The sequence below is a fragment of the Stegodyphus dumicola genome, chromosome 5 (genome assembly GCF_044657685.1).
Source record: "Stegodyphus dumicola isolate Sdum_Otavi_A_Nest chromosome 5, ASM4465768v1".
NCBI lineage: Eukaryota > Metazoa > Arthropoda > Arachnida > Araneae > Eresidae > Stegodyphus > Stegodyphus dumicola.
Window position 1 is genome coordinate 74,631,866 of NC_140772.1, and position 12,274 is coordinate 74,644,139.

The window sequence follows — 12,274 nt, forward strand, 5'->3', positions numbered from 1 at the left end:
ATGTCTCTTAGTGATGCATCCGCAGCGGTCGGCCACAAGCGCTGCACGAAGGCCCTGAGAGCAGCCATAGAGAGTGACAGTAGCCAAACATGTGGTGAGCTTGCTGAACACATCCAGGTATCTGGTGAAACGATCGGACTCCATTTACACCGCATAGGAAAGGCATACAAGCTTAGCAAGTGTGTATCCCACTCACTGTCCGATGCTAACAAGCAACAGCGAGGCGCTGTCTGTTTGTCATTGCTTACTCTGCACCGCAATGCATCCATATTTGATCGAGTACTAACCAGCGATGAAAGATGGGTCCAGTATGACACACCCAGGCGTTCCAGACATTGGTTGTCACCACGGGACACTGTCCCTCACTACGAGACCTTCTCTCCACCCACGCAAGATCATGCTCTGATCTGGTGGAGTAGTCGCCAAGTGGTGCACTATGAGCTCTTGCCATCGGGCCAGACCTGTACTCGTAGCAATTGTAACGTGTGCGCCAGGCACTGAAGCATAAAGAGCCAACATTGGTTAATCGTAAGGGTGTACTTATCCTCCATGACAATGCAAGGCCGTATATGGCTCTGGTGGCCAGGAATACCATCCATCAACTGGGCTAGGAGATACTAACCTATTCACCATACTCGCGAGAGCTCGCGCCAAAAGACTACCACCCTGGAGAACCATCTTCATAGGAAATCCTTCAACAACAGGCCAGACCTCGAAAAGGCCCTCACGGACTTCTTTGCGTCCAAGAGTCCTGAGGTTTACCTCGATGTCATCGCACAGCTAGCTGCTCGTTGGCAAAATGCACTGGATCCCGATGGTGATTAGCGGTGATTATTATTTGTTTTATGACTTTTTCTTACTGACTGTCCAAAACGGCAAGAACGTTTTTGGTTACCTAGTATTTACATCATGAAATTACGGGCAAGGGAGTGGCATAATTCCTTACAAACACTTTTAGTAAGGAGAAACCATAACCCATTTTATTTCATCGTAGGACCTCCCATTCGTACTGTCAACCGAATATTAAATCATGATCCAATCTAAGATGATTATGTTCCCATCCCTTTTTCTTAGATCTCCATATACAATTTCCAAAAGCTAATGAAAGAAGGGAACCCCTTTCAAAGGAGTTATATGAAGAAGGAAAGAATTTAGGTGAATATAGTCAGGGTAACGACATGTAATCGAAGTTATTCGTTCGTAAGAATGAAATGTTTTAGTATCAACATGAGTGGGGAGAAATAAGAGCAGAAATGAAAGATATGCATAAACGGGGCTTAACTATTTTTAATCTTTTTCCTTTTGCTCAAGTTTTTTATAAAATTGATGTATTTCATGTACTTTTTCCCAATGGCGGGCTCTTGCAGTTTATAAGCGTTGGCCGCAACTAAGGCCAGAAGCTGGGACATTTTATTATACGGCACCTAATAGATGGGGGCCACTGTTGACTACTATGAAGAGACGGACGAATTACATCTACGCCTTCACCGAGATTCGAACCGAGGCCCTTCGGTACGCCAGTCAGAGTCACTAACCACTTTACCGTCTTGGCGACATTTCATATAATAATGTCTTGTATTTTTTAACAAAGCTTAGGTAAATATTGATGAGAAAATATATTTAATGAACTATTATAAAAATTACGTATCCCCATCCATCGTCATCTTTCGCCTAATAAATGTAGTAAATGCCGCGTTGACTAGATATTTCTTCTATTGATAATCATGGAATTACAGAATATAACTGGAGATAGGAAAAACTGCTCTTGCATGGGATCAGATCAGAACCGTTCGCTCAATGAACTGCATAGTTTCTATTTTTGACTCACCACTTGTTAACAATAACCATGATAAAAAAAAATTATGAGGAACTATGAATCAACAAAGGTTAGCGAGAAAGGCGCGGGAAGAGAAAAGAATCAAGGTTAGCAATCATAGGATCGGAAGACTTGACTCAATTATACATTCAGCTCGCTGGAATGACTTCTTTCAGTTTTAGATTTAAGATTCCATAAAGCCTCCTTTCTACATAGAACTAAAAATAATTCTAGATTTTCAGAAAGTTGGGATATGATAAAAATTAAAACTCACTTTTAAGGATAAACTTTCATCACGGAGGATAAACATTCTTGTCTTCTTTTAAATGGGAATCGAGCTTCCAAGAGAATGGAATGCAAGGCCGTATATGGCTCTGGAGTACGGAGGTCTCGGTAGGTGAACTCTAAAAGTCTCGTTTTTGAGAAATCAGTGTTCAATCGCTGTATGAACAGAATCAGTTTGTGAACGAATAGCACATTTTTAGATAAAACTATACTATACTAAAATTTTTAATAAAATAATCTCTCAATCGAAGTACCCATAAAACTTCGAAATTTAATTTTTATTGATAATTGGCTGTTTAAATAAAAACAAATAAATCGCATTAACTGAATGAAGTATAATGTAATTATGTATCACAGCTCAATTTAATATTTTGAAAGAAATCTTTTAAGCAAAATAAATGATAAATATTAATGTGGTTTATTAAAGTCTGTATTTAAATTTTGTTCCTCAACTACTAAATGTGATAAGTAATAAAAGTATCCTCATGTCCCATAATTCACTGCCACATGTATTTACGTATTAAAAACGAACACAGACTACTTATCTTGAAAATGGCAGGAGAAAATATCAATCTGGATGTTTCAGCTACGGACAAAGAAGATAGAAGGTTAGAGTAATTAGTTTTCTGTAAACCAAATCTCACAAACCAGTACTACTTTTAACATAATAATCAATTTGAAATATTTAATTTCTCTTGTACAGAAGATATTCAAATATATCTAACTAAATGTGCATTTTGAAATTAACTTAAGAGTCAAAGTTTACTCTATAGCGTTTATTAGAGTAGTTATGAGATCAAACATTATGCTCAAAGCATTATGCTCTACATACGGCAGATCCATTTCAAAAGCCAGAAAAAGTGAACTTGTATATTTAAAGTTCCCATAAGCTGAAAATTTCCACAGGAAGCTATCTTTAATTTTTTCAGTCAAGTAAGGAAAAATCACATATGGGTAATTTACACATATGGTGGAAACAAGAAAGTTCATTACATCTAAGATAACATGTAAATGTAGATTACTATACCTTTGAAAACGGTAAAAATCGTAACGGGTTAGAAAAACATATGCGATTATTCAAGTCACAAACCAGAAATGCTGCTCATGGAAAAGAAAACATCAGAACAAGACTGTTTAATCAAGTTTGAAGATTTCAAGAAGTTTTAATTTTGAAGATAGTAAATTAACACAAAAAACTTCAAAATTATTAAAATATCCAATGCGTTAATACCACATATATAATTAGGAGTCAGAGGTATTGTGAAAGGGCATTCAATATTGTTAAGTGCGCACGGATTCGTAATGGACTGAAGGTACAAAGAAGCGATGATAGCTTGATAAAATTTATTTTACCCAAAGAAAATATTTGCAGTTATGGACTTTCCACAAAAATACTCGTACAACTCTTTCCAATATCACAAACCACAATCAGTAGTTACACTTCAAACATTCTAATAGCGTTAAACACAATACAGTGCAAAGCGAGAGCGAAATAATAAAAGAGCGAAGCTAACACGAAGATATCTCAGTAGTCCTAAGTTGAATCTGTACTGAAAAACTGAGACTTGATGCTCTCTACGGCCTTACAAAGTTTTCCTCCGGCAGCCGGGAAATTTCCAGTACTTTCTTGAAAGAACTGGAAGATATATACTGTTACAACTACATTTAAGGGTCACATAAGGTTACAGTTAAATATACGGATCAATTACAATTATTCAGTTGCACCGCCAATGACTGTTAAACAGAAAATTTTCGCCAAATTTGGCGACAAAAATTAGTATTGAAAACTTTCGCCAGCTTGGCGATATCTCGCCAATTTAGCAAAACAGCCAAGCAAAATAAATTTTAAACAGACTTGCAACTGTAATCGTATTTTTCCGGCAGAGCTTCGTTCTCTCAAACATTTAAAGTTACATTAAACGAAAGATACTATAGAGGATTTTTAGAAACAAGGAAATCAAAGAAAGAATCAATGCCCTCGCCGGGACTGGAGTCACGGACCTCTCGAATATGTGTTGTGCGTGCTACACCACGAAGGCATGCTAAGAAGGCGGGAGAAATACCTTATGTGATCTCCCTTTTAAAAGGCTCTTGGGGATTAGGGGACTCAATCGCCAAATTCTGATGGTGAAGAATCATCGTTCACTACCTTTTTTAGTTCAGGCCCCACTGTAGAGATATTAGAGAAATTTTCAAACAAGAAAATCGAAGAAATGAGCAATGCCCTCGCCGGGACTCGAACCACGGGTCTAGCATACCTCTCGAATACGCGTCGAGCGTGCTGACCATCACACCACGAAGGCATGCTAAGAAGGTGGGAGAAATACCTTATAGTATTACGATTTCACAAATAATTTCACTAAAATTATTTACAGCTCTACAAAATTCGTGATATTGCCTCCTTCCTAAGAACTGCACATTCTGGGCAGTACAATCTCTGGACAGGAAGCCATAATTATATTTGAAGTAAATCAATGCAGTAATAAGACAATAAATTCAATAAATAATATGCAACAAATCAAATACTAAATCAATAGTTAAATGCATGAATTTTCAAATTTATAACCAAACACGACCATGGTCTTAGTATACTATTTACATTATATATACTATGGGGACTTAGTACTACGGACATTGTAAGGGGCTAGCCGATCGTAATTAGCGACTTTAAGCTTAGAGTACAATGACTTATGGATCCGAACTACGACGTCGTTCTGCCTCCTTAGGATTGTGTAAGGACCGTTCCAGCGTGATTGTAATTTAGAAGAGAGTCCTTTTCATCGAATCGGATTCCATAACCACAACTTGTCACCTTCGTTGAATCGATGTCTTCATCTCCGTCGCCAAGTTGACTTGTCGTGCAAAATTCTAATCACTCCAAGCCGTTTCTGGAATCTTGAATGTACTCCTCATAGAATGAAGGTGTATCTGGAGTGCAACAAAACAAGAGATCACAAGTTAGACATATGTCACAACGGAAGAGCATCTGGGATGGGAAATAACCGGTAGTCTCGTAGGCAGCACAGAAGTAGGCCAGTAAGAACAAGGGTAACTTCTGATCCTGTTGGTTTGTGGTCTAGTCCTATCGGTTTCTCGAAACCATCAGTGAGAGTATTAAAGATGCTTCGTTTGAAACTTTCTACATGTCGTCTGACTGGGGATGCAAATATGTCGTTGGGTTTTGTTGATGGCGAGTAGCTTGCAGAGGTTTCAAATTACAGTTGAGATACAATTTCTTCCTTGATCCTGAAGAGGAACTCCAAACCTGGAAATGCTACGCGCTATCGATACATCTGCTACTTTCTTTATGAAGGAAAGGATACGCTGCTGGCCACTTTGACAAGTAATCAATGACAACGAGAATGCATTTGTGCCATCAGCAGTTCGTGACAAAGGTCTCAGGATATCAAAGCTGATGTGTTCAAAAGTAGCTCCTAAATTGTAACGTTATAGCTTCCCTTGGCTGCATTTCTTGGTTCTTGAGTCCACACAGTTATTGCAAGATTGGCAACACTGCTGCACGTTAGAACTTACATTACTCCAGTAGAAGCGCTTTGGAATTCCATGCAAAATTTTAATTTTTCCATGGGGCCTCCTGTTGGAGTGCTATGGAATACTTTAAGAACGCACGGGATCATGGAAGTATCAGCTGCCGTCAAAATGCCATTCCATCATCAGATTTGAACTTCCGATACTGGACACCATTCCGAAAGTGTTTTCTCATATGACTATCAAAATCAAAATGTCCTGAGAGGTAGGTTTTTCTATCTGAAGACTCCATGAAGTCGATTATGTGTTTCATGTCGCCGTCTTTCAACTGGTCTTTCTTAACTTACTCATCGCTCCATGGATCTGAGTTACACAATGAAGTTAGAACTTGACATACGACTGGATTACGCAGCTCACATTTTGCCCCGACCCTGGAACAATATCGCACTTTCTGGCTGTATTTTCTAGACAGAGCGTCCGAGGTTTCCGTGTTACGATCTTTTTATATGATGGATTGTTATGTCATATTCCTTGACTCTCGTTATCCATCTGGCTGCTTGGCCTTCCAGATTCTTAAAATTTAACAGCCGAGTGAGGGATGCATGATCTGTGTGAGGAGCAGGAATTTTCTGCTGTAGAAGTAATGGTGGAAATGCTCTACAACTTTCACTAAGGCAAGCAACGGTGGTGACACAGTAATTCCTGCCATTTATGATGGTTCCAAAAGAGAGCTCGGGACCGACAGTACTTGGTGTGCAATGGACGGTAACCATAGTCCATTCCTAGGCTAAGAAGCTTCATCCCAGTAACTCAGTGTTTCAAGCAGAACTTACAGCCTTAAAGGCAGCTCTGGACTTTGCTGTTAGCAATGGAAGGTAAAACGTAATATACACAGATTCAATGTTAAGCTTGCAGGCAATGCAGGGCGGCCGCAGTAGACATTCCATGGTCAAACTCATACAAAAATTATTAATTTCAATTCCTGTAAGTCTAAGGCCCAAGCTTCAATGGGTTCCAGATCATACGGGGATTAAAGGAAGCGAAGCAGCAGATGTGACTGCGAAAAGCGCAGCTAGCCAGTTCCATGTGAGTAGCATTAATGTGCCCCTTTCGAATTCATATCTAAAAGCCACTCTAAAATGTGAATTAATGAAACAATGGCAAAACAACTGCGTGTCGAGTACCACAGGCAGAACACTTCTTCGCAACTCACACAGTATCTGACGGACATAGCCCATATATGTCCGATCTTCACGAATTTGGCCACAGAGAGCAACCAATGTATTTTTGGCAGTATTGGTGACCCATATCGCTATCTGTATGATTGTCCGCACACAGCGAATTCGCATTTAAAAATCTGATGTAATTAATATAACAGCATGGGTCAAGAATACAAACGAGAAAAAATATGCGCTCAGCCACATTAGAGACTGTACTAACATTGCTAAGAGTATTGATGACAACTTGGATTGACTTCTGTGTTACTTTCCTCCAATACCGGGCCGTCAGCAGCTCGATCTGTACATATATTAATTTACCCAATGTCTTGTTTTTTGTTTTTTAACATTGTTTACTATTATGATTAATCCATCACTCATTTAATGTATTTCATGATTTGTAATGCATTTGTTCAGTTTTCATCTGTATTTTTTTCTGTGTCTATACCCTGTCCTTATTATATTAGTATGCCTAACCTATACCACAATAGTGAAAAGTAGCTAAAATATATATTGAATTAGAAGAAGTACGTAACGTGTAACCAATTTTCAAAGCTCTTGGTAATGTAGTATTTACATCATTATTACTTTTTTATGTATTTATAGGGTATTTCTCCTGCCTTCTTGGCATGCCTTCTGGGTGTGGTGGTCTGCACGCCGGTCGCCTATTCCAGAGGTCCGCGGTTCGATTCCCGGCGAAGACGGTTGTTCATTTTTCATCTCTTTCCCAACTAACCTAATATCTCAACAGTAGCGGCGCTTCTTAGATCCTTGACATCCGCCATTCGCAGAGCTTTCTGAATCTCAGGATCCCAGACGCCTTCGATGAAGGAGAGGATTTCCCTTATTTCTAAGGGGCAGTTCCTAAATGCGAGATGGAACAGACTTTCCACATCCGTGGCGAGCTCCTGGAGGACTTTTGTGGGCTTCTTCCGGCGAGATTTTAACTGAAGCCTGCTATAATCTTTTAAACACTTCTCGCCAAAGCGCAGTTCCAGTGTGACGGATAGTGCTTCGAAAATTAACCTCTGATTTTGGGCCAAAATCCAAAGGATATTCGCTGCATCTGTTCTCAGAGAAACGGCGAGATGACAGGCTTTAGCTTTGAAAGCTCATCTATTTGTTTTTGTCATTATGTAGAACTGCTTTATGTGCACTTGTCAGGAATCATATGTGGATAGATTTAGAAAGGGTCGGTACGGCATATATTCAAATTTAAGGGCTTTGGAATTGTGACTAGCTGTCATTATAAATGTCTACAAATTGTAAATTTCCTTGGTGACAACAGCAGAAATTGTGTCGTCGGTTTGTTGTGGTAGTGAAGAAACTGCTTCTTCGATCTGTTTGACAGCAGAAATTTGTTCTTCAGGTCCTCCAACTTCATTTCGCCCGTGTCTATTCTGCCTTCCATAGCCTTAATTATTTTCTGGCAGTAGTAACTCTTTTCTTTTCCTTTTGTCCCGCTTCAATCTTTTTTGGACCGCTTTCATCTCTTCATTAATGGATTCTTGTCGCGCTTTTATCTCTCCTTTGAATGCAGCAAAGGCTGCCACAAGCTATCTTTGTTGTTCCTCCATCGTTTTTATCGCCAGCATTCAACCCCACTCCTAATAGAAAAACTTGTTTCGGGTGGACGTAATGGATTGAATGCACACAGAACCGATGATAGCTTGGTAAAATATATTTCCTCAAAAGAAACACTTCACAGTCCTCGAATTTTCTGTGAGAATACTCGGACAGCTCATCTTAGTCTCACAGAGCTTAATCAATAGTTACACTTAAAAGTAGTAAGATCGTTAAACACAAAGCAATGGAAAGGTCATCTAAAGAGCGAAGCTCCTGGGAAGATGTCTCAATACTCTGAATACTCTCTTACTGTCAATACTCTGATATCTCAATAATCTAAAGTCTAAAAATGGTTTACAAGGGATGCTCAAAAGGTTCTTGCAGTGCTTCGTTCCTCTGGAACACCGTAATGTATGGATTGTTAAAGAAAAAGTGCCCGAATAGTATTAAAAGTGTTATGTTATGCTGATGGCCTCTTATACGTAATTCGTTAAAACTCTTTGGAGAAATTACTGACACTGTGTTCATTTACTATAGAAGATTTAAGAAAGTGGATTGAAAAAGAAAAGATGAGATTACATTTACAAAACCTAATTTCTTGTTTTACCCAGAGGATGTAAAAAACACTAGAACAGCACAACTAAAATGTGAAGGTGTTAGAATTAAAATTAAATATCTTGGTGTTTTGTTTTTTTTTCAATAGTAAACTGAATTTGAACATTGAGAACATTTTAATAATTTTTATAAAAGAACTATTTCTATTCTGATGTATTATAAAAGAAATTTCTTAGCTGCGTCATTTGCACTAAAAAGCAATATTTTTAGATTAATTTACAAAACAGTTTTTACTCCCGTTATATTATATGGTGTTGGGGCTTGGGATTCCAACCCCGTGAACTTGCAACGAATCAGAAATAAATTAGATACAATACAACGACCCTGGTTCCTGCTTCTGACTAGATGCTTTAAAATAGTCTTGACGGAAGTCGTTTGCATATAGGCTGGTATGCCGTCTCTCTCTATATTTTATTCTTTTTATTATGATAAATTTAAATTACCTTCACAAAATGTTAATTTTATTACTTACAAAAGTTTTGCTGCATATAATATACGCTTTTCTGTCTAAACATTCTGCATTAAGAAAAACAGTGGAATATCGGAAAACAAAGGTTTGCGTTGGAGAAGTGGATATATTTACTGACGTTTTGGGTTATGACAATGCCATTGGTGCAGCATATGGGGCTTTACTTGTTTAATACAGAAATAGACTATGGCAAAATTAGACTTGAACCTTACAACTCGGTTTCTCAAGCCAAATTGGCTGCTGTCATATTTGCTCTTAAATGGATTGATGAAATTCTGACTGTAAAAACATATATTAATATATATACAAACTCATTATCTGGTTTGGAAGCACTGATTGTTCTGGTTTGAAGCAGATGTTGATAACGCCAATATTTTGGTCTCATTTATGAAAGCTCTCTTTGTAAAAGTTAAGAAAAAACATGAAGTGAAAGCGAATTGAGTAAAAGCCCATATTGGTGCAAAGAGAGGGCCGACATACTGACCAAAAAGGCTGCTATGGGTAATGTCGGGGATGCGTTCGATATTGTTATTGTTCGAATTGTTATTGGTAAAATCAAGGATTTCTATTATGATTGCTGGAAAGAGAAATGGAATATTTCTTGAAAAAGAAAAAGTTATTTGTTCAACTTTGATGTTTCTAAAAATATGTGAATGATATGTGATTTTCATTACAATCAAATAATTATTGAACACGGGCGCTTCCCGGAGTACCTGAAAATATTTAATTCACAGAATAATAGCCTTTATAGCTTTTGTAGCGCTGAAGGCAATGCCCGAAAATTTCGTCGAAGACTGCGCATTATTGCGACATGTTAGGAAAAAACATGGTAACATAAAGGAATTCTACTGCCGCAATAAAGAGTTTAGATTTGCAAAGGATTTGATGAACTTTATAAATGGCAAAAGAACGGTACTGGGAATTTTAGTTTGATGTTTTTGACTGTATTTCTGTTTTAATCTTTTAACTGTATTTTTGTTTGTCTGCGTTGGGTGCGGTGCAGTAAACCATATGGCTGATTATTATCGTCCAGGAGGGTTACAACACACTCATATATTACATACAGATACACATATAGATATTACGATGAAGTCGACTCTGAACTTAAAGACTGAGAGCTGATGCTCTCTCTGGTCTTATATAATTTTTCCCCTGCCGTCGGGAAATCTGTAATACCTTCCGTTTTTCCAAATTAATAATCCGTATCTGTTCCTTATATACAACATTAACCGTATAGTGGAAGGCATATATACGGTTAATGTTATATATAAGGAACAGATACGGATTATAGTTACATATAGGAATCAATTACAGTTATGTATGGGCCGGACTAAAGTATCTTTAAATGGTCCCCTAGTTTGGTGACTTTTGCCGATTTCTCGCGAAAGACTGTCGTCAGCTTGGCGATATCTCGCCAATTTAGCGAAATAGCCATTTACCTCAATGTTACACAGACCTGGCCTGTAATCTTATTTTTCCGGCAGAGCATCATTCTCTCAAGCATTTTAAGTTACATTACACAAAAGATATTACAATGTAACATATACCATATTTTTCGGCGTACAAGACGCACCGGTCTATAAGACGCAGCTCCTTTTTTAAGCACATTTTTGAAGGATAAAACTTTTATCAATGATTATTATAATGAATTTATAGTATATTAAATATAAAGTAATACGAATACAAATACTTTCTGCAAATACCCAACATATCTGAGAAAGAACACCTTTTAATCTCCTTCGTCAAAACCCAGACACTCATTTCCAGAGCTAAATGAAGAGTCACTTGAAACTTCATCAAAATCAGCATCAGAGTCTTCATACAACAATTTGTCCTCTGAACCATCTAGTCCATTACTAATGCCACACTTCTTAAATGATTTAAAACACTGTCTATGTTTTCACAACATCTCATGAAGCTTTGACCCATTCACATACGACGTAGACGCAACTATCGGCGTATAAGACGCACCCTGTTTTTTAGACCTATTTTCGAAGAAAAAATGTGCGTCTTATACGCCGGCAAATAAGGTAATTTCACTAAAGTTGACTACACATATTTGTAACTATATGTTTTTCCAGCCAGGTACGAAATGCAATGAAAGTGGTACAATCCAGGTATCCTGAAGAAATCCCAGTATTTAGTAATAGTTCAAGAGTAATGACTCCTATAGCATTAAGTAGGCTATGAAAAGTAGTCTGCTTTCTGACCAACGTGTACTAAATTCCCGGATAACGTCGAATCATGGCAGTACGTCAGTTTAAGAAATAACAGGTTAGTTGAAACGTTTGCATTTCTCTGTCATAAGAAATTAAGAGTTTTGAAGAAAACTATAGATGGTTTTGGATTATTACCAGAAGCTTAAACCTTTTGAAATGTTAAAATTATCAGAATTTTAATGGCTCTCGACGTTAATCTAATTTTGTGTTGGAAACACAGAACCACAGAATTTGATTAATGTTCCAGCACGGATTTATATTAGTACAAAAAATTGGAATACAGGCTTCAAGGCTTCAGGCGCTAATCGCTGTTAACAGAGAAGATAGACTTCGCGCACAAATTTTGTGTTAAAATTAGCTTAAATGTTAAAACAGCCCGAAAGTTTGGATTATCCTTAAGAGAAACACAATGAAAACAAAACAAAGTTTCGCTTTTTTACAGTTAAGTATATTCTTTTCCAGATAGGGGAGCTTCCAAGTCTTTTATTATAACTATTCCAAGTCTTTTATAATCAATCAGCGCCTGGTAGTCAGAACTACTGAACACTGGTTGTTAAACCCGATATAAAATTTCAGCGAATACGAATCTGTTTTGCTG

General features: G+C 37.7%; 1 protein-coding gene across 1 annotated transcript; it reads left to right on the forward strand.

Moving 5' to 3' along the window:
• LOC146997142 (histone-lysine N-methyltransferase SETMAR-like) lies at window positions 1–501 on the forward strand. The gene has a single exon (XM_085817817.1). The coding sequence runs from the start codon at window positions 1–3 to the stop codon at window positions 499–501; it is 501 nt and encodes a 166-aa protein (XP_085673943.1).
• Window positions 502–12,274: the final 11,773 nt, after the last annotated feature.

Excerpts from the sequence above, each read along its gene's own strand:
- LOC146997142 (XM_085817817.1), top strand. The coding sequence starts at position 1 with ATGTCTCTTAGTGATGCATCCGCAGCGGTCGGCCACAAGCGCTGCACG.